Below are 16,706 nucleotides of genomic sequence, written 5' to 3'. Positions count from 1 at the left end.
TGGTCACTAGACACACATGAATGACTACCTTGTTACTCCGGATGTGAACTATGTGAATTCTCAAACAGTAAGTTACTCAACAAGCAAGCACTTGACACGAGGTAAGGTTACTACATCATCACCATGCATCATCATCGGTTACTTGCCACATGTTTACGTTATCATTCCAGCAACAGGATAAAATACAATAAATGGATATGCTGGAATATTCCACAGCGTGACCGTTGATACACGTGTCTTGATTGATATCTTATATCTTCCACGTCGGCATCTGTCACTGCCATTGCCATTGACGCGATCCCGTAGTCACAACCCAACTTATTCCATCCCATTCCTCGCTTTCTAACTTCCAACCTTTCTCACCCTCGACCTCATCCTCAACTATCAGCTCTCGATCAGTCACATAATCCCAAATACGATGCGAGCCCAAAACGTTGTCAGCGCAGCTGGTACTTCAGCTTTGATGTTGGCTGCTTCTGCTGCTGCCGAACAAGCTGTATTCCATGTGAGTGATTGTTCTGTCCGTCAGTCAAGCCGACGATGTCGATTGTGATGGAATGTGCGGAGTGGAAGGAGCTCTGTAGTGCAGCTATTCTAGGTCTTATCCATAGCTCGGATGTGTAATCCAGAATTAGCCCGATTTGTCACTGACATTGACACATTCATATAGCCCACCTCCCTCACCGCCCCTTTCATCGAACAGTTCAACGAGAACATTGCCGATTCCCGATGGACCATCTCACGAGCCACCAAGCAGACTCCGGTAGGCGACGAGATCTTCTCTTATGTAGGTCAATGGGAAGTTGAAGAACCAGAGGTGTATCCAGGTATTCAAGGTGATCGAGGTCTTGTATTGAGTGAGTTCAGGCTTCGCCGTGTTGATAGCATAACCTGCACTTGTGGTTGGTAGTACGGTCACAATGCTGACATTGGTATCAAATGCCCATAGAGACCAAGGCCGCTCACCATGCCATCTCAACTCTTTTCCCTGAACCTATCGACCCAAAGGGTAAACCCCTAGTAGTTCAATACGAAGTCAAACTTCAAAAGGGACTTGAATGCGGTGGTGCTTACATCAAACTCTTGACCGAAGGTGAAGGAGGTGAAGGTTTCAGAGCTGGTGAAGATTACACGGACAAGGTGAGTAATCCTGTTTCGATCAGGCTTCCTGCCGATGTCTGATGCTAATTTGACCGGAATTGCGTGTTGCTAGACCCCATTCACAATCATGTTCGGTCCCGACAAGTGTGGTTCCACCAACAAAGTCCACTTCATCTTCAGACACCGAAATCCAATTACTGGTGAATGGGAAGAGAAACATCTCAAGAACCCTCCTGCTCCTAAGATCACCAAGACCACGGCTCTATACACTCTGATCGTCAAGTACGTATCGCCTATATCAACCTGAACAATGGCTATGTACTGACGATGTTCGGGTAGCCCCGATCAAACCTTCGAAATCCTCATCAATGATGAATCAGTCAAGACCGGTAGTCTCCTTGAAGACTTCACTCCTGCCGTTAACCCACCTAAGGAAATTGGTACGTTAGCTCTTTCGGACTCCCATAACCTCAGCTGACACTTCTTTTTCCTAGACGACCCTGAGGACTTCAAGCCTGAATCATGGGTTGACGAAGCTGAGATCGATGATCTCGAGGCCACCAAGGTCAGTCAGCTGATTTTACATTCTTCTATGGGCAACGTAGCTGACCTTGATGCACAGCCTGCCGATTGGGACGAAGACGCTCCTCTCATGGTGACTGACACTGACGCCACCAAACCTGATGACTGGCTGGAGGACGAGCCTGAATACATCCCCGACCCAGAAGCTGAGAAGCCTGAAGAATGGGATGTGAGTCCAGCTAGACAATCGTGGAAGGACAGGCATGGAGCTGACCGACCCTTCATATAGGACGAAGAGGATGGAGACTGGGTCCCTCCAATGGTACCTAACCCCAAATGTGAGGAGGCTGCTGGATGTGGTCCATGGATTCAACCCAAGATCAAGAACCCTAATTACAAGGTAAGCTACGACGTTGACGCTGATTCAATATGCAGCTAACATGACTCTTCACAGGGCAAATGGACCGTTCCCAAGATCCCCAACCCAGCCTACAAAGGTCCATGGGCAGCTGCCAAGATCCCTAACCCCGCTTTCTTTGAAGACTTGCACCCATCTGACTTCACCAAGATCGCTGGTATCGGTATTGAGCTTTGGACCATGACCGAGGATATTCTCTGTAAGCTACCTGTTGACTCGACTGGAGCGCATGGTCGGCTTACACTTTAATGAACCATATAGTCGACAACATCTTCATCGGACACGATGCTTCTCAAGCTAAGAAGTTCGCCGACGAGACCTTCCACGTCAAGAAGCCTATTGAGAAAGAAGCTGAGGGATCGCTAGAGGACGAGGATCTCGACCACCCTAATACTTTGGTCGATAAGATCCGATTGAAGGTTTACGAATTCATCCGTGAGTTACATTGATGTTGAAAGTCATCAATGGTATCAACTGACAATGAAATGAATGTAGACCTCGCTAGCATCGATGCTGCCTCTGCTGTCAAACAAATGCCAGAAGTTGCCGCCGGTCTCGCTCTCACCGCTTTCACCACTCTCGGTATGCTCCTTGCTCTATTCGGTTTGATCGGTTCTGCTCCTACCAAGGTGAAACAAACTACCACTGTCAAGAAGACGCCATCTACCAAAGCTGTCGCACCCGTTGCTCCTGCGGGAGAAGAAGAGAAGAAAGCTTTGGATGATGCCGGTGTACCGGTCCCCAACCCCGAGGTCACTAATCCTGAAGTACGAAAGAGAACTACCCGATCTACCAAGGATTAATTGGTTGTTTGGTTGAAAATGACGAGAATACATGTGTTGGTGATATGAGAGGTATCGCTGCATGGATGAAGATTGAGGTGCAGAAGGACGAAGAAGACACAAAAAAATTATATACCCCAAAAATGACGAATCGTTCTTAATACGTACATAGTTATGTAGTGTGGATGACGATGTACTCTGAATTGCATGATCCGGCCGTGCTGGAAGGAGAACACTGACTAATGCAATAACGAGATATGTCATCGATCTTTCCATGAGAAGACATATATAAGGAAGACCGATGTAATTTACTCACCTATCGTGAACGGATCGAAGACTGTTGTGCGCTATCGAAGGGTATGATACAATACTTGACTATACACGTAAGTGCACTGTGGGCGGGTTAACACGAGAATGATCTCAGTATCAGCCGTCTTGCGGCAGGCCCTCGGTCATCCTGGTGTTGATATACGCAGCGGAGCAAGAAGACATCGATGTAAGAGGACATGACGAAACGAAGGCTGAAAGGTAGGCTGAAAGGTATAAATGATTTCGATGTCCTTTGTTAGGTGTTAGGACGCAGTGTGGCAAGGCGTAGCTGATGGCGAATCAGTCGGAGAGAAGACTTGTCCTTCTTCTCTCTTTCTTTATTCGAAGTTTTTCTGTGACCGGTTGACGGTGAATTGAAGTTGGATATGTTTGCCACTTGTCTCCTTACGCTTACGCTTGACTTGATCAGTGATAGTCTCTTACTGATGGTCCAACATCGAATCCGCCGTAGTAGACCCAAGGATTATAAAATACAAGTACACAGTCTTAACTATTTGAGACCCAGTCAATTTCCGTGTCGCCGCTAAAATCCCAAACAAAGCGAAATCATCAACCGAGTTTTTAGTACAGTTATACAAGATTACTGTAGTACAGCATGACAACCAACCCCAAAGATTGGAATTATACCCCTAGTCTTCCAAGAAAAGATTCATTTAACCCAAGTCGTATATATATCATGTCTAATAATCCAGACGATATCGCCACACCGACTCTTGAACCCGACGCTATATCTTCAATACCTTCACCTTCCCCTCTTCCCCTTAGCGATAGCGTATACCCTCCTCCATCGGGTGGGTGTGATGATATGACATGTCTGAATACCTCCGCCACTAGTCCCAGTAGCAACAGGAATATGGAAAATAGACATTACGCTTTGACATTATCAAATCGAATCTCAGAGGAGAGAACTAGAATAGCAGAAGAGAAATTGTTCGATACTCAATATCAACTCGATTTGGCACTCAAAACTGTCACTTTGGTCCATACTACCACGTCGAAACTGTTGGATAAGGTTTCTTATCAAATGGCTCAACAGGACTTTGGGGGATGTATGGAAGTGGATCATCAATTGTCACATTATGCTCCCAACGTACGTGAGAGAATGGTGAGATCCTTGAGCGGAGGGTCTTACCAAAAGCTTGTGGAGGGGTTGGTGGAGAGCAAAGTGAAGGAGGTATGGGAACGATCAATAAGATTTGGGTCAGATCCCGAAAAGACTTTGCAAGATCTACTTGAGACGAGTGAAGTCAGAGTAAGAGGGAGTTATGAACCGGATTCGACCAAACGTACTTTATTGCATGGTACGGAATTGACTAAAGAGTATCTGTCGGCTAGGAACTACTCGTTAAACATACCAAATGAAGAGACGGAAATTGAATTGTCCACGCTAGGTAGGAATACATATGACTTGATGGTTTACTTCAAGAATTCTTTGGGAGCTCCGACATTACCTGAGAGGAAGAGACCATTATGGCCTGATGAATATACTTCGCGTTGACCTTTGGGAATAAAAAGCAAAGTGAGGTTGAACGGCCGGCATATTGTACAGTAGTACCATCTTGGAACGTTGTATAGTCATAAACTGGATGATAGATTACGCTGTGCCCAATACAGTATTACAATATATCTTAGTGGAAACGGACGTTGATAGTCATCCATTTGGCATGATGACTGACTTTCCTTTGTGCACTTGGAGGAGTATATGGAGTTCGCGCGTTTCACTCGTATGGGCATTTGTCCACATTAGGTGAACGAGCGCGACAGAGAGGAATACAGGGATCATGCGACTTGTCGTACTATTGCGGACGACTTGAGTCTGTACCCAGAAATCGCTCCCAAGCTCGACAATCTCCTCCTTTCGGCGGAAAGTGTCAATGTCAGTGTCCAGAATGTAGCAGAGGAATTGAGTATCCGAGCAGCTGTTGAACCTATCGCGAATTCCAGCAAGAGCACAGCGATCCCCCTTTGAGAAGGAGACAGAGGTCTTGACCGCTGTTTCCAATAAATATGGAGAAATTTACTCCCAGATCATTTGTGCGGATTTCTGGACTGCATGGGAATCCTTAATCTGCTCTGTGCCAGATCGAGCTGGTAGGGAAATACTGGCTTCTCTATGCTTCGGTCCGGAGGTTGAATATCATAATGTCAAATACGATCCCACCCGCCACAAAGTATTATTCGGTGGCAAGCCTTCAGATCTGTTAACGTCATTCACCCCCGGTTTTTGTACAGTGGCCTCTATGGTGGGAAATCACGATTTTCCATGAGGATGCAGTGTGTGCTCATCTTCAGATAAGGACTTGAAACCGGGCGTGTCGCTTGACGGGCAACAGACCACCTCTGAGAAGTTCCTGCAACGACTCATCATTCTTTTTTTTGGCCTTCGATGTGATGGTCCGGAAGAAGGCTCTATGAGTCATCGAGCTACTCATAACCTAGGATTCCGGTCCATGACTATCCCGCTAAGGTATATAAGAAACCCATTCACCCTACAATAGCCTGGTGTCCCAAACTGAATCATATTTCTTATTCGTACAGTACTTCCAACCGTAAGTTTTACCACAAAACAATTTTGACACCGAATGTCCCGTGACATACTGTATCATGTCTTGAAACGGGGAAGGTCATGGTCTCACGCTGGATGGTATACTGATTAAAGTGCATTATACAGCCTACATATCACGTTCAGTAAAAGATGAGCTCCGGTAAAGGACGTTCCAGAAGGGCTAAAGTCTTCTCGTCTGCGTCCTCTTCTGAAAGTTCGAGATCACAGGGTCTTTCGGGTCCTTCTACCCAAGATTGAACGCATTCGGCTCTGGGATCGACCAATTAAAGGAGCAACTGGGGAACGCTCAAACCTACGCTCAGCACCTGGAGAGGCGGTTGGAGAACAGTCAAGACCGATTGTCTCAAGTGATTGCTTCTGCCCAGAAAGTGGACGGGTACATCCATGATCTAACCTCGAGACTTTCTGTGCAAGCCGCTGAAGACATGCTCTACTACATGACTAGCAGGCAGCTTGATCCTATCACACTTGATGCTACCAGGCTTAGGTACCTCGACCAAACTCAACAGATTCTAGCTAGTAGATATAGCAAGGCTTTCCTTCCGAAGGTCCGGGAGGACGTCTGGTCATCTTGGAGAGAAGGGGCAAGTACCAATGAGGACCTTTCACAAGTCCTGGAAGCGATCACCAAAAGACCGGATGTGACCTGCGCTGATCTTGAAAGAGTAAGGTACAATGTATCCTATGGCCAACCACCTGCAGAATGTCGACCTGATTCCGATTTGGCGAACATCACAACGAGGAAAACTTTCATCTGCGACAATTTCATTGGCAAGTGGGAGATAGAGGACATGATCGATAAGGTCTCCAAAGGTTTATTCACTTGAGGTCATCGATACCCAAGGACCGCTTGGACATGTATACACCGCATAGTCTCTGACAAACATATTACCGCTTGACATTTGTGATGCAACGGAGAGTAATCCTACGGATGGCGTCGAATTTCTCCAATAAAATGCCATATGGCCACATGATATACTGGTTACGTAGCACATGAGGAGTGTGTGACAGGAACTGCTTCACGACTGTCTTCCTGTAAAAACATGGACCAACGGTCGGAGATGATATCCTGACAATCGAGATCTCCCCTTGTACGGAAAGTTATACAACATGTGGCACCCTTCAGAAGCGTACAAAACGACAGATATTGGAATTGCAAATGTCTGCGTTGCGCCAGTGATCGCAAGTACAAAGGGTCTTGAAACTGCTTTGAAATAAGAACATCCCTAATGCCTCTTATGTCAATGGCCTTTTCGCGTTTTCAGTCTTGTCCCATATCATATTTTGCTTTCCAGCTTTGATAACATTATCTTCAAGGTCTTTCTGATGCCAGTCGATTTGATTCGTACTTTGACCAGATTAAAATCACAGGTCACATTGTTACCAGTATGAACTCCGGATCGAGTCAAGGTAAATCTTCGAGATGAAAAAAGGCAATTTCTTCTGGCCTGTCCTCTCAAAGGTTGGAGGATGAGCTGGAACATGCTCGGTCTTGTCTGCGGACGTATGAGAGCCAACTCAGGGATCTCAAAGCGACATACGACGAGAAGTTGGCACAAGCAGCTGAATCAGCGCGATCAGTCCAGCCAACCATCGACAAGCTGGTATCGGATCTGTCTTATCAAGCGTCTGAACAATTCGTACGATACACAATTGACCAGCTGGAAGATGCAACTACTATGGATGGAAGAGTCAAAGACCATGTGGACGAAGTTGCAGATCTTCTGATTGATGAATACAAAACTGTCATCGGACCGATAGTGAACAGCGAGGTGTGGTCGGTGTGGCAAACCGCAGTGAAGAGCGGTCTTGATCCTTCTGTTCTCTTACAATATAAAACCCAAAATCCTGAGGCTTATCTATATAAGAGTAGAAGTGCATACCTGATATCCTTCGGGTATCTTTCGGGGAACCTGCTCCCATAGCTCCCCAAGTGGGACATATGTTTATCCTTACAGAGGGTTTCGAGCACAATTTCCTCAATCCGGTCGATGAATCTGGAGTGCAAGAGGCAATCGAGGAGGTCATTCGCGACCTTTACTTATGTACCCAGATCCAGCAGACCTACTACTACGTTGCTATGCATCACTTCTTTGTCTTTCAGCTGGCAGAAGACCACAGATCTTTCCGTGGTAGCGTATGCTATGCTTGTATTATGAAACAAACTTCTATAAGTGTGGCCTGATAATGATTCTTTGAATACCAGAGAGGTCAAAGGTTTACATGCTTTGCCGCTGAAGGGGTCGAAGCCTTCCGATTGTACTTGAGCGAGAGTGTTTGGTCTGAATGCACCTTTGACGTTGGGATTTGCCTCAGGTGATGAAAGGATCCGTTCATACGTTCAACTCAAACGCCTTGCTCGAGAATCTCCTAATATCGATGAGAGGTATATGGATGGAAGTGTCTGATTATACCTATCATCCTCACCGGTGCTGTTGATTTTCGCAGATCTTTCAGGACGCTCTATACCTCTACCATTGGTAACGATACAGATAACCTTAACCCCATACCATACTGTATGATGCACGCAAGTATTCAAGCTAACAGGAGCGTCGTAACGATCAAGACCGTTACAGCGTCGGGAACAGCTGAAGCAGCCGAAAGTAGAAGCTCTGACCCCAAGAATGATATAGTTTCAGCATCACTACCCCCGTGTATACTCGCAAAGGCAAACATAGATACGAACCCCTTTAAAAGAATTACCGGTATGGACGGCAGAGAACTATACACAAGAATCATCGATGCAAAAGCGGTGGAGCTCATGACGCCCACAGGAGGCGAATGGACCGATAGACTCATATCCAAGGATAGAGCCGACAAGAGGTTGATGGAGAAGAATCAAGGCACTATCCAAATAAAACGACCAGGGAATGGGATTAGCAAATTTGCCTACAAAGTCTTAATGCCTGATACAGGTGATGATAAATGGTCGACTGATCTGTTGACTTGAACTAGTGAGGCGTTATTATGCTGTGGACTATAAGGAATCTGGAGAGGACAAGCCAAAGCCGCCCACTTTCTGGAAAGCATGGTATGAAGCGAGGCAAGAGCAGGGCTTGAAATATGGAGAAGGTGGAGTGAAAGAGGATAGAGGTGATGACGATGTCATGCTCTTTTCAGTCTTTGATGGTCATTCTGGATCAGGGACAGCTCAGCTTCTCAAAACAGCCTTTCATGCTTGTTTGGCTTATGCTCTCGGTCAAGCGAAGCTGTATTCTGATGATGTCATGAACTATCCGGAAAGAGTAGCCCAAATCATCAAAAGCAGGTAAGTCGTGATAAATTTATGTAAGATGGAGGAGTAGCCCATGACCTTTGCTAATCATCGGTTCAGTTTCAACGCAATCGATGATGACATAGTCCAAGCACCCCTGAAGCTTCTATATCCAGAGTTGGAATACAAGTTAAGTGGTTGTCTTCCACCTCAGCCACCGTCAAAACTCTGTGGACCTGAACTGATCCCGTCGGGTTCTTGTGCGCTTAACATGATATACGATGCCACCTCACGGAGAGTTTACGTAGCGAATTGTGGCGATTGTCGAGCTGTGGCTGGATGGTGGAACCCTAAAGAGAAGAAGTGGAGATGTGATATATTGACTGAAGATCATAATGGACACAATCCAAAAGAGTGTGATAGGTAGGCACTGCTTTATTCAGTGGGTTACCGCTATGTGAGGTATTGACCGTTTTCTTGTCTGGGCTGTTAGGATCGACAACGAGCATCCGGAAGAAGAACGTGGACATATCATGAAGCCTGTACCTGAGATGCGAATGTTCGGGCAATTACAGCCTACTCGAGTCTTTGGTGATCATGCGTATAAGTGGAGGTATGACGATTGGGTCGAGTAAGTCATATCTTACCTTGCATCATAGATAGGATTGCTCAAGGGAAGGTATGATTACAGATACTGGCATTCTGTTAGACAAGAAAGTCCCCAAAGGACATTCAAGAAGGAAGATCGAAAATTCAGGAAGACACCACCTTATGCCACAGCCGAGCCTGAAGTCGTATGGCGGGATTTGCATGCTAATGAAGAAGAGGAATTGAAGTTTGTCATTCTCGCTACTGATGGCTGTGAGTATTTTACATATTCACATAATCGTACTACTGTTGGATATCCTGGTAGGTGTAGTTCCTGACGCTGCAGTATTTAGTGTGGGGAAGAATGACCTCTGAAGAGGCGTTCTTACTGACCGCAACGACCTACAACTACTCGAAATTGCATAATCGCCAGATCCACGATAAGAATCAAATCATGGAAAAGTTCTTTCCTGGATTTCTTGAAAAAATCGACTGGGGCGACCATCCATTTCCCACAGAGCAGCTGGAGCTTGAAGGTAGCTGGGATCTGAGGAATGAGAACGCCCCTACTAGATTGGTTAGGAATGCCTATGGCGGAAATGACGTGCTTGCCAGAAGACAGATCTTAAGTATGGGACATGACGTCAAACAAATAAGGGATGATACGACTGTTCTGTGAGCTTCACAAAGTCGATGAATCTCATCAGGTATAAGCTGACTTGTTCTCATCAGGGTGGTCCATTTCGGCGTCGATCTTCCTAAAGAATAAATCGACCGAAGGAGCAGAAGCAGACAGCAGGGTCTCTGACGGCAACCCACTTGTGATGCCCGGTGAAACCCTTGACACCGATGTACCAGTAAGAGATGTAGGAATTTTGAGCTCTTGAATGATCGCTTTGTTTCATCCACCCGTATATTAGCTGTTCATACTTCAGTCACAATGCAAATGTGACATGAACTGAGCAGATATGCCCATGCCACCTTGAATTTCTGCCACTCAACCTAGCCTCATACCGCATAAACAAGAAATGCTTCCGTTCACCATCATTCGCTCGCATCTCTCGTCAATGAGCCATATAGTAGAACTTGCACTCATATTTCTGTATCATAAGAACATCACTTCTCCTGGTCATACATACCTCTACCGTATTTGGACATATCAAAAATGGAAGGGTTTGGTCTACCTATGAGTTTTGGCAAAAAAGCCAAACCAACTGCATCAAATCTGAAAGCGAAAGTAGATAACACCAAGCGATTTGAGCCGGTGAGTCAGTTCTCTTACTTGACCGGCTGTCAGTTACTCTAGGCTAAGTGCCGATGGATATATTTCATTAGAAACCCGAAATACCCAAAAAAGAGACATCGGAACCTGGACCCTCTAATTCCCCTACACCTGCAATCGAAGTAACAACAACGAAAGCGGAACGGGACGAAGAAGATGAGGAGATTGGACCGGTCCCACCTTCTGCAGCTGGAGCTAAGCGGAAAGCAGATGGCGAGGCCGAAGCGAACTCAGAGGAAGACAGCGATGAAGATGAATATGATGATGAGGAAGAAGTAGATAGGACACCTATATCGCACGAGATCATATTGAAAGATCACACGAAAGTGAGTACGAACGCACAACTGAGTGATGGGTGGTCGAGAATTTGACCAGACGAACCATAGGTACTCTCGGCTTTAGCTATCGATCCATCAGGAGCGAGAATAGCAACTGGATCTCACGATTACGATACGAAGTTATGGGATTTTGGAGGGATGGACTCTAGGTTGAAACCTTTCAAAAGCTTTGAGCCTAATGGGAATTACTATGTGAGCTACCCGATCATTTAGCACGACTGTAGCTGATGTGTGTGTGATCTCAATCAGGTACATGATTTATCCTATTCACCTGATGGAAGAAATCTGTTAGTCGTTTCTGGAACGTTGCAGCCGAAAGTGTTCAATAAAGATGGTGAGGAAGGGTGAGCTGGCTTGCGGATAACAATAGGAATAGAGCGAAGAGCTGATTTTGTTATAGAGTGGAGTATATTAAAGGGGATGTCTACTTGAGAGATATGAAGAATACCAAGTGAGCTGTCATAATTTCGAGTTTTAATAGCCAGCTGACATGGATGATTTAGCGGCCATACAGCTGAGATAAATGGTGGAGCATGGCATCCAACCGATAATTCTTTGTTCTTGACATGTTCGAGCGATTCGACATTACGGTAAGCTACCTTCTCCGCAATGCATTGAGTGGAAGGGAAGCTGACTTGGGCTACTAGTATATGGGACATTGAAAATAAGAGGAAACAGAAACAGGTGATAGTGGTCAGATCAAAAGAGAGAGGAGCCAGGACGAGAGTAACTTCGTGCGCTTGGAGTCCAGATGGAAAGATGATTGCAGGAGGTGAGTCCGATATCTCCATGACTATACGAATACAATCGGCTGATGCTTTCTACTACAACCTCAGCATGCTTTGACGGTGCATTGCATATTTGGAATACATCATCCAACTATGCAAGACCAAATTACAGTAACGATAATGCTCATGCTAAGAATACGGAAACAACTGGAGTGGTGTTTTCAAGGGATGGGACCAGAGTAGCGACGAGAGGTGGAGATGATACTGTCAAATGTGAGTAGATCAACTCTCTTTTCACCCTCCACGAGATGCATCTTATCTTGGTTGTCACGCAGTATGGGACATACGGTCTATACGAAAACCTCTAGCAGTAGCTACAGGATTAGATAACCTGTACCCCGAGACCAACATCATATTCTCCCCTGATAATAAATCAATTTTAACTGGAATATCAGCTCCAAAAGGTCAGAAAGGTGGATTGGTCTTTTTGAATTCTCAAGATCTAAAGGAAGAAAGGAGAATCGCAATTGGAGAAGGTAGTGTGGTAAGAGTAGAATGGCATTCGAGAATCAATCAGGTAAGACCCTCTAACAATAGGGGATGTTACTTCGTTCATGCTGACTGATCTTGGGTACGCTGTCAGATATTCGCATCTTTATCTACGGGGGCTTTGCACGTCTTATATTCACCCCACTCATCAATCCGAGGAGCGTTACTTCCACTTGCGAAATTACCCAAGAGTGCACCTCGAGATCCATCGTTCTCCACCGCCGATGTACAACCAGTCATCTACACGCCAGATGCACTGCCAATGTTCAAAGATAAAGGCCACAGGGAATCATTACATCAAAAGGAAAAGAAAGCAAAGAAGATGAAACCTATGGAACCTGTCAGAGGAGCTGGAAGAGGTGGAAGATTAGGGGCGAGTGAGACTCAGGGTTTCGTACAGACTTTGTTCCCATCCGAGATGGTATTTGAAGATGTAAGTTTGGTCTGTACACGGAATTCGAAGACTCACAGCTGATCTAAATGAATTGATGCGTAGCCTAGAGAAGCTTTGCTCAAATATGCTGATAAGACTGACAAGAAGGATGAAGAATAGTCAAATGGTGGACATCGCTATACTTGTCATCTTGGTAAATCATGTCCTGCTTTCAAAACTTGAAGAGAACGCAAGGAGATATCATGGATATATCAAATTTAGCAGTCGTTATACACATATGCGAATGCATGAAGCCAAAACCTATCTAGCCAGACGTGAAACTTATTGAGCAGTAACTCTTCTACCCATTGTCGATCCCAAACCAGCATTAAATCCACCTCTACCTCTACCGCCTCTACCTCTGTACGAGCCTCTCTGACCGTTATTTCCCCTTCTCTCATTCTTATTACCACCCTCCTGACCTGCAGAGGTCGTTTGACCCGATCGTTGATCATTTGTATTCTGCTGGTTTGATCCTAATTTCAAATCTAGGGTCTTCTCATTCTGCTCCAATAACGATGAGGTCCTTTCGGCCAACTGTTGAGCTAATCGTTGAACTTCCGATTGATCAACTCGATGGAAGATCACCACTTTGTCAATCTGGTCTAGGGAAGCAGGTAATTCGTCGGTATAGATCATTCGGGAGATTATGGAAGTGACGGTCTGTTGAGGTAATGAGAATGTTGTAGCGAGGTGTGAAAGGGAAAGGGAAGCGTAGTATGATGAATAGGTGAATAAGTAGGTTCGTAGACCTTCTTCTTGGATTTTCCTATACGATGCACAAGAACGTTAGCGAAGGTCATTGTGTTCATCTGAGTAGAGAAACAAGGTAGTAGGTATCACTCACTTTGCCAAAATATCCTTGACCTGGTCGACATTCTCCAACAACGACCAAATCTTGATTGACAAGATCAAATCCCTTGCCTTCTCCCATTCTCCAGCTTGCAAAGCCTTTGAAGCTTTGATTATATGGTCTCGGGTGTTTTCGGGGGGACCCATGAAAGCTTGTCTATCAGCAAGATCTAACAATCTCTTGAAGACCTTAGACGTCACTCGACGTCTTTGTTCCTCAGTATCGACCGAAGCTAAGAGAGGGACTTCAATCAACATGCACGAAGTCAAGTATGCGGCTTCGAGCAATTCGACGTTGAGGTGCATATGGAAGGGGAGCAATCGTCTCTTCTCGATCAATTCTTGCTCAGGCGATAATTGCTGTTGATACCTTTGAACCGATTGAGCAAGTAACTCCTTCTGTCGTTGAGTGGCAAACATATCACCGAGGATCGTCTGACATTCAGTGACGTAACCGAGCTTGAATGCGGCGAGACCTAATTGCATGATAGCTCGGTTGTAAAGGATCTGAGTGGTGACGTCGGCATGTTGGATGGTATCTTGCAAGTGGGACATGAGTAAGAGATCTCGGGCTTGGTGATATCGTCCGTGAGAAGCATGGTTGAAGATGTGGAAGAGTATGGCTCGAGCACGTAAGACAGGAGCGTCGGAACCGTAGATGTAGACACACAAATCGTGGATGAGTCCCTCGGCATCTCTCTTGGTTTCTGTAGGAACGATCTTGGATTGGAGACTAGATGGTATTTTTGATTCGAAATGTTCGATAATGATGTTGGGCTAGACATCAAATTAGCTACAAGTCACAAATCTTTCAGGAGGAAAACTCACTTTAGCGTAAACATGTTCCAATCGTCTAATGACAGCTCGAGCAGTGGAGTCGGTGGTCGCTTCACGTTCGAAGAGAGATTGGGCTTTGGCGATGAGGGTGTAGAGGGGTGCTTCCTGTCTCAATCGCTCAATGTAGTCGGATCCCTTCTCGTGAGCGTCAGTGTGTTGGAGAGTTTTGGTGAACTAGGGATTTGACGATGATTAGCATACAGCCACATTGTGATAGGTCTTCACGCAGGACTCACCTCATTGTCCAAACTCTCCAAAAGACTGATCAAACTACCTGCTACAGTGACTCTTTCCTTCTTTCCATTGACCACTTGAGGTTCCCTCTCGACGAGATCGTCGTACTCCCCTACCGTCTCTTGAACGACGTAATCGGGATTATCCAAAAGTAAAGTGACAAGTTGATCGAGCTCGTTCAAGCCCAGTACCCAGGAATCATGGGGGATATGAGCGAGATTTTGAGAGTAATCTAATCGTGCGGGAACAAGGGCAAGGAGAACTCTGATTTTTTGATAGGTGGTTTCGGAAACCTCGAGCAGCTTAGATAAGATCTTGATAGTTTCGGCTCGATCGGTGTTCTAAACGAAAATAGACATGTTAATTGGGTACACTATACGGATAAGTAAATACGAGTAACTCACCTTTCTTCCACGTTGTTCGAAGATTTCTCGAAGAGTTTTGAATACACCTTCAGGAGTTAGGTTAAGAGCTTTACCACCTTTACCGATAGTCATGAAATCTTCATTTTGATCTTGATCCTCACCCCCATCGGCAATTTGAACTTTCTTAGCTACCTTCTTAGGTGCAGGAGCGGCATTGGCAGCTTCGTAAGCAGCAGTGTAAGCTGATGGGTCTTCGATGTAGGTTTTGAGTACAGCCTCGAATTCCTTTTGCTTCTTCTTCAAAGTTTGCTTCAAACCGTTCAATGCCTTGGCTTTGGCAGGAGCCATCTTCTTCTTGGCTGATTTTTCAGAAGCAATAGTTTCGTTGACATCTTTCTCCAAGGAGACTAAGATTTCCAAAAATCGAGGTGGGATATGTCCAGCGGCTGAGACGGTGGTAGCGACGACTGTAACTTGATGTCGTTGGATGAACCTGAATACCTTGTCTAATTCTGTGGAAGCTAATACCCAGTCGTTGTTTCGAGTAGCATTGGTGATATTGTGGATAGCAGCTTCCATTTCGGCGAATCTGAGAAAAGTCAGATACATCAGATCTTAGTCCGACCAGATGATATACACGACGACTTGTTAGTGAATGTTACTCACCGCTTATCCTTGGCACTCAACACTATGGTCTTATCTTCCTCTTCTTCCTCTTCGTCAGTAGAGTCTGCACCCATCAAGAATTTGTTTCCTCGGGCCTATTCAATAAACACCACATATCAGCATATCCCTTCATGATCATCTCCGATAACGAGATTTATCCTAATTGGGGTGACTTCACTCACCGCTCTCTCATCCTCACTATCACTCAACTCTTCCTCATCCTCGTCACTATCCTCTTCACTCTCCTCATCGCTATCCTCCGCATCACTCCTCAAAAACATCGAAGCTTTATTCTTCGTCTTCTTGGCCTCTGCCAATTTCCTATCTTGGGCTAAACCCTCATCTCCAGACAAGATGGATTCCTCAGAGTCTGATCCGGAGGAAGAGGATGAATCGGAGTCTGATCCTAATTTGGCGAAGAACGACATTTTGATTAACTAGCTGAGCTGATTTTAGATTTTTTTTTTGTTTAGACGTTGTGTTGATAAGCTTGCAGGTTGGGTAGTAAGCTTGTCAATGTGGCCGTCTGGATATGGTACTTGTGAAGATGACCAAAGACGTTTTTATATGCTATGCTATATACCACCACAGGTGTGTGAGTGAATGAGCGATGGACAATGGGAGTGTGGTTGTAACATCTTTTATCGAAATAATCAGAGGACACGAGAGGAAGCTTACAACCACAGAATTTATATCACCGAAAACGCCGAAAGGACAATAAGCTGGAAGAAATACGTGTGGCACATGTGGCAGACCCATAAAGGGATACTCAAAGTTAACTCAAGTGATGCATGGACATGGCGGATAGCTTAATGCATCGAGTGTGACGGCCATGATAGGATGACATGGGATGATGGGTATCTGCTTGGGCGCTCGTACTGACTCTTCGCAATTCGCATTC

The 16,706-nt window shown here is 45.4% G+C and overlaps 6 protein-coding genes across 6 annotated transcripts; 5 read left to right on the top strand and 1 right to left on the bottom strand.

The window, feature by feature from the left end:
- Positions 1 to 418: 418 nt before the first annotated feature.
- On the top strand, positions 419 to 2,844 carry L199_004736 (uncharacterized protein; the record flags this gene model as incomplete). Its single annotated transcript, XM_064890460.1, has 11 exons — positions 419 to 505; positions 671 to 857; positions 950 to 1,140; positions 1,214 to 1,383; positions 1,441 to 1,541; positions 1,596 to 1,666; positions 1,724 to 1,852; positions 1,913 to 2,023; positions 2,078 to 2,240; positions 2,303 to 2,476; positions 2,537 to 2,844. The coding sequence occupies 11 exons, from the start codon at positions 419 to 421 to the stop codon at positions 2,842 to 2,844; spliced, it is 1,692 nt and encodes a 563-aa protein (XP_064746532.1).
- A 904-nt stretch (positions 2,845 to 3,748) lies between these two features.
- Positions 3,749 to 4,651, top strand: L199_004735 (uncharacterized protein; the record flags this gene model as incomplete). The annotated part of the gene is made up of 1 exon (XM_064890459.1): positions 3,749 to 4,651. The coding sequence occupies one exon, from the start codon at positions 3,749 to 3,751 to the stop codon at positions 4,649 to 4,651; it is 903 nt and encodes a 300-aa protein (XP_064746531.1).
- Positions 4,652 to 5,848: 1,197 nt separating this feature from the next.
- L199_004734 (uncharacterized protein) lies at positions 5,849 to 6,546 on the top strand (the record flags this gene model as incomplete). Its single annotated transcript, XM_064890458.1, has 2 exons — positions 5,849 to 5,858; positions 5,927 to 6,546. The coding sequence occupies 2 exons, from the start codon at positions 5,849 to 5,851 to the stop codon at positions 6,544 to 6,546; spliced, it is 630 nt and encodes a 209-aa protein (XP_064746530.1).
- A 1,694-nt stretch (positions 6,547 to 8,240) lies between these two features.
- L199_004733 (uncharacterized protein) lies at positions 8,241 to 10,290 on the top strand (the record flags this gene model as incomplete). The annotated part of the gene is made up of 7 exons (XM_064890457.1): positions 8,241 to 8,634; positions 8,747 to 8,987; positions 9,054 to 9,356; positions 9,427 to 9,564; positions 9,643 to 9,794; positions 9,875 to 10,196; positions 10,254 to 10,290. 7 exons carry the CDS (start codon positions 8,241 to 8,243, stop codon positions 10,288 to 10,290), a joined length of 1,587 nt encoding a protein of 528 aa, XP_064746529.1.
- A 396-nt stretch (positions 10,291 to 10,686) lies between these two features.
- L199_004732 (uncharacterized protein) lies at positions 10,687 to 12,971 on the top strand (the record flags this gene model as incomplete). Its single annotated transcript, XM_064890456.1, has 11 exons — positions 10,687 to 10,785; positions 10,857 to 11,129; positions 11,190 to 11,333; positions 11,391 to 11,485; positions 11,542 to 11,592; positions 11,645 to 11,731; positions 11,789 to 11,913; positions 11,978 to 12,142; positions 12,205 to 12,446; positions 12,513 to 12,851; positions 12,915 to 12,971. 11 exons carry the CDS (start codon positions 10,687 to 10,689, stop codon positions 12,969 to 12,971), a joined length of 1,677 nt encoding a protein of 558 aa, XP_064746528.1.
- A 162-nt stretch (positions 12,972 to 13,133) lies between these two features.
- L199_004731 (eukaryotic translation initiation factor 3 subunit C) lies at positions 13,134 to 16,233 on the bottom strand (the record flags this gene model as incomplete). The annotated part of the gene is made up of 7 exons (XM_064890455.1): positions 13,134 to 13,620; positions 13,699 to 14,480; positions 14,532 to 14,714; positions 14,777 to 15,115; positions 15,179 to 15,728; positions 15,806 to 15,900; positions 15,988 to 16,233. The coding sequence occupies 7 exons, from the start codon at positions 16,231 to 16,233 to the stop codon at positions 13,134 to 13,136; spliced, it is 2,682 nt and encodes an 893-aa protein (XP_064746527.1).
- Between the last annotated feature and the right edge of the window lie 473 nt (positions 16,234 to 16,706).

The sequence above is a fragment of the Kwoniella botswanensis genome, chromosome 1 (genome assembly GCF_036426115.1).
Source record: "Kwoniella botswanensis chromosome 1, complete sequence".
NCBI lineage: Eukaryota > Fungi > Basidiomycota > Tremellomycetes > Tremellales > Cryptococcaceae > Kwoniella > Kwoniella botswanensis.
Note: the sequence above shows the minus strand (reverse complement) of the source record. Positions and strands in the feature narration are given on the sequence as shown.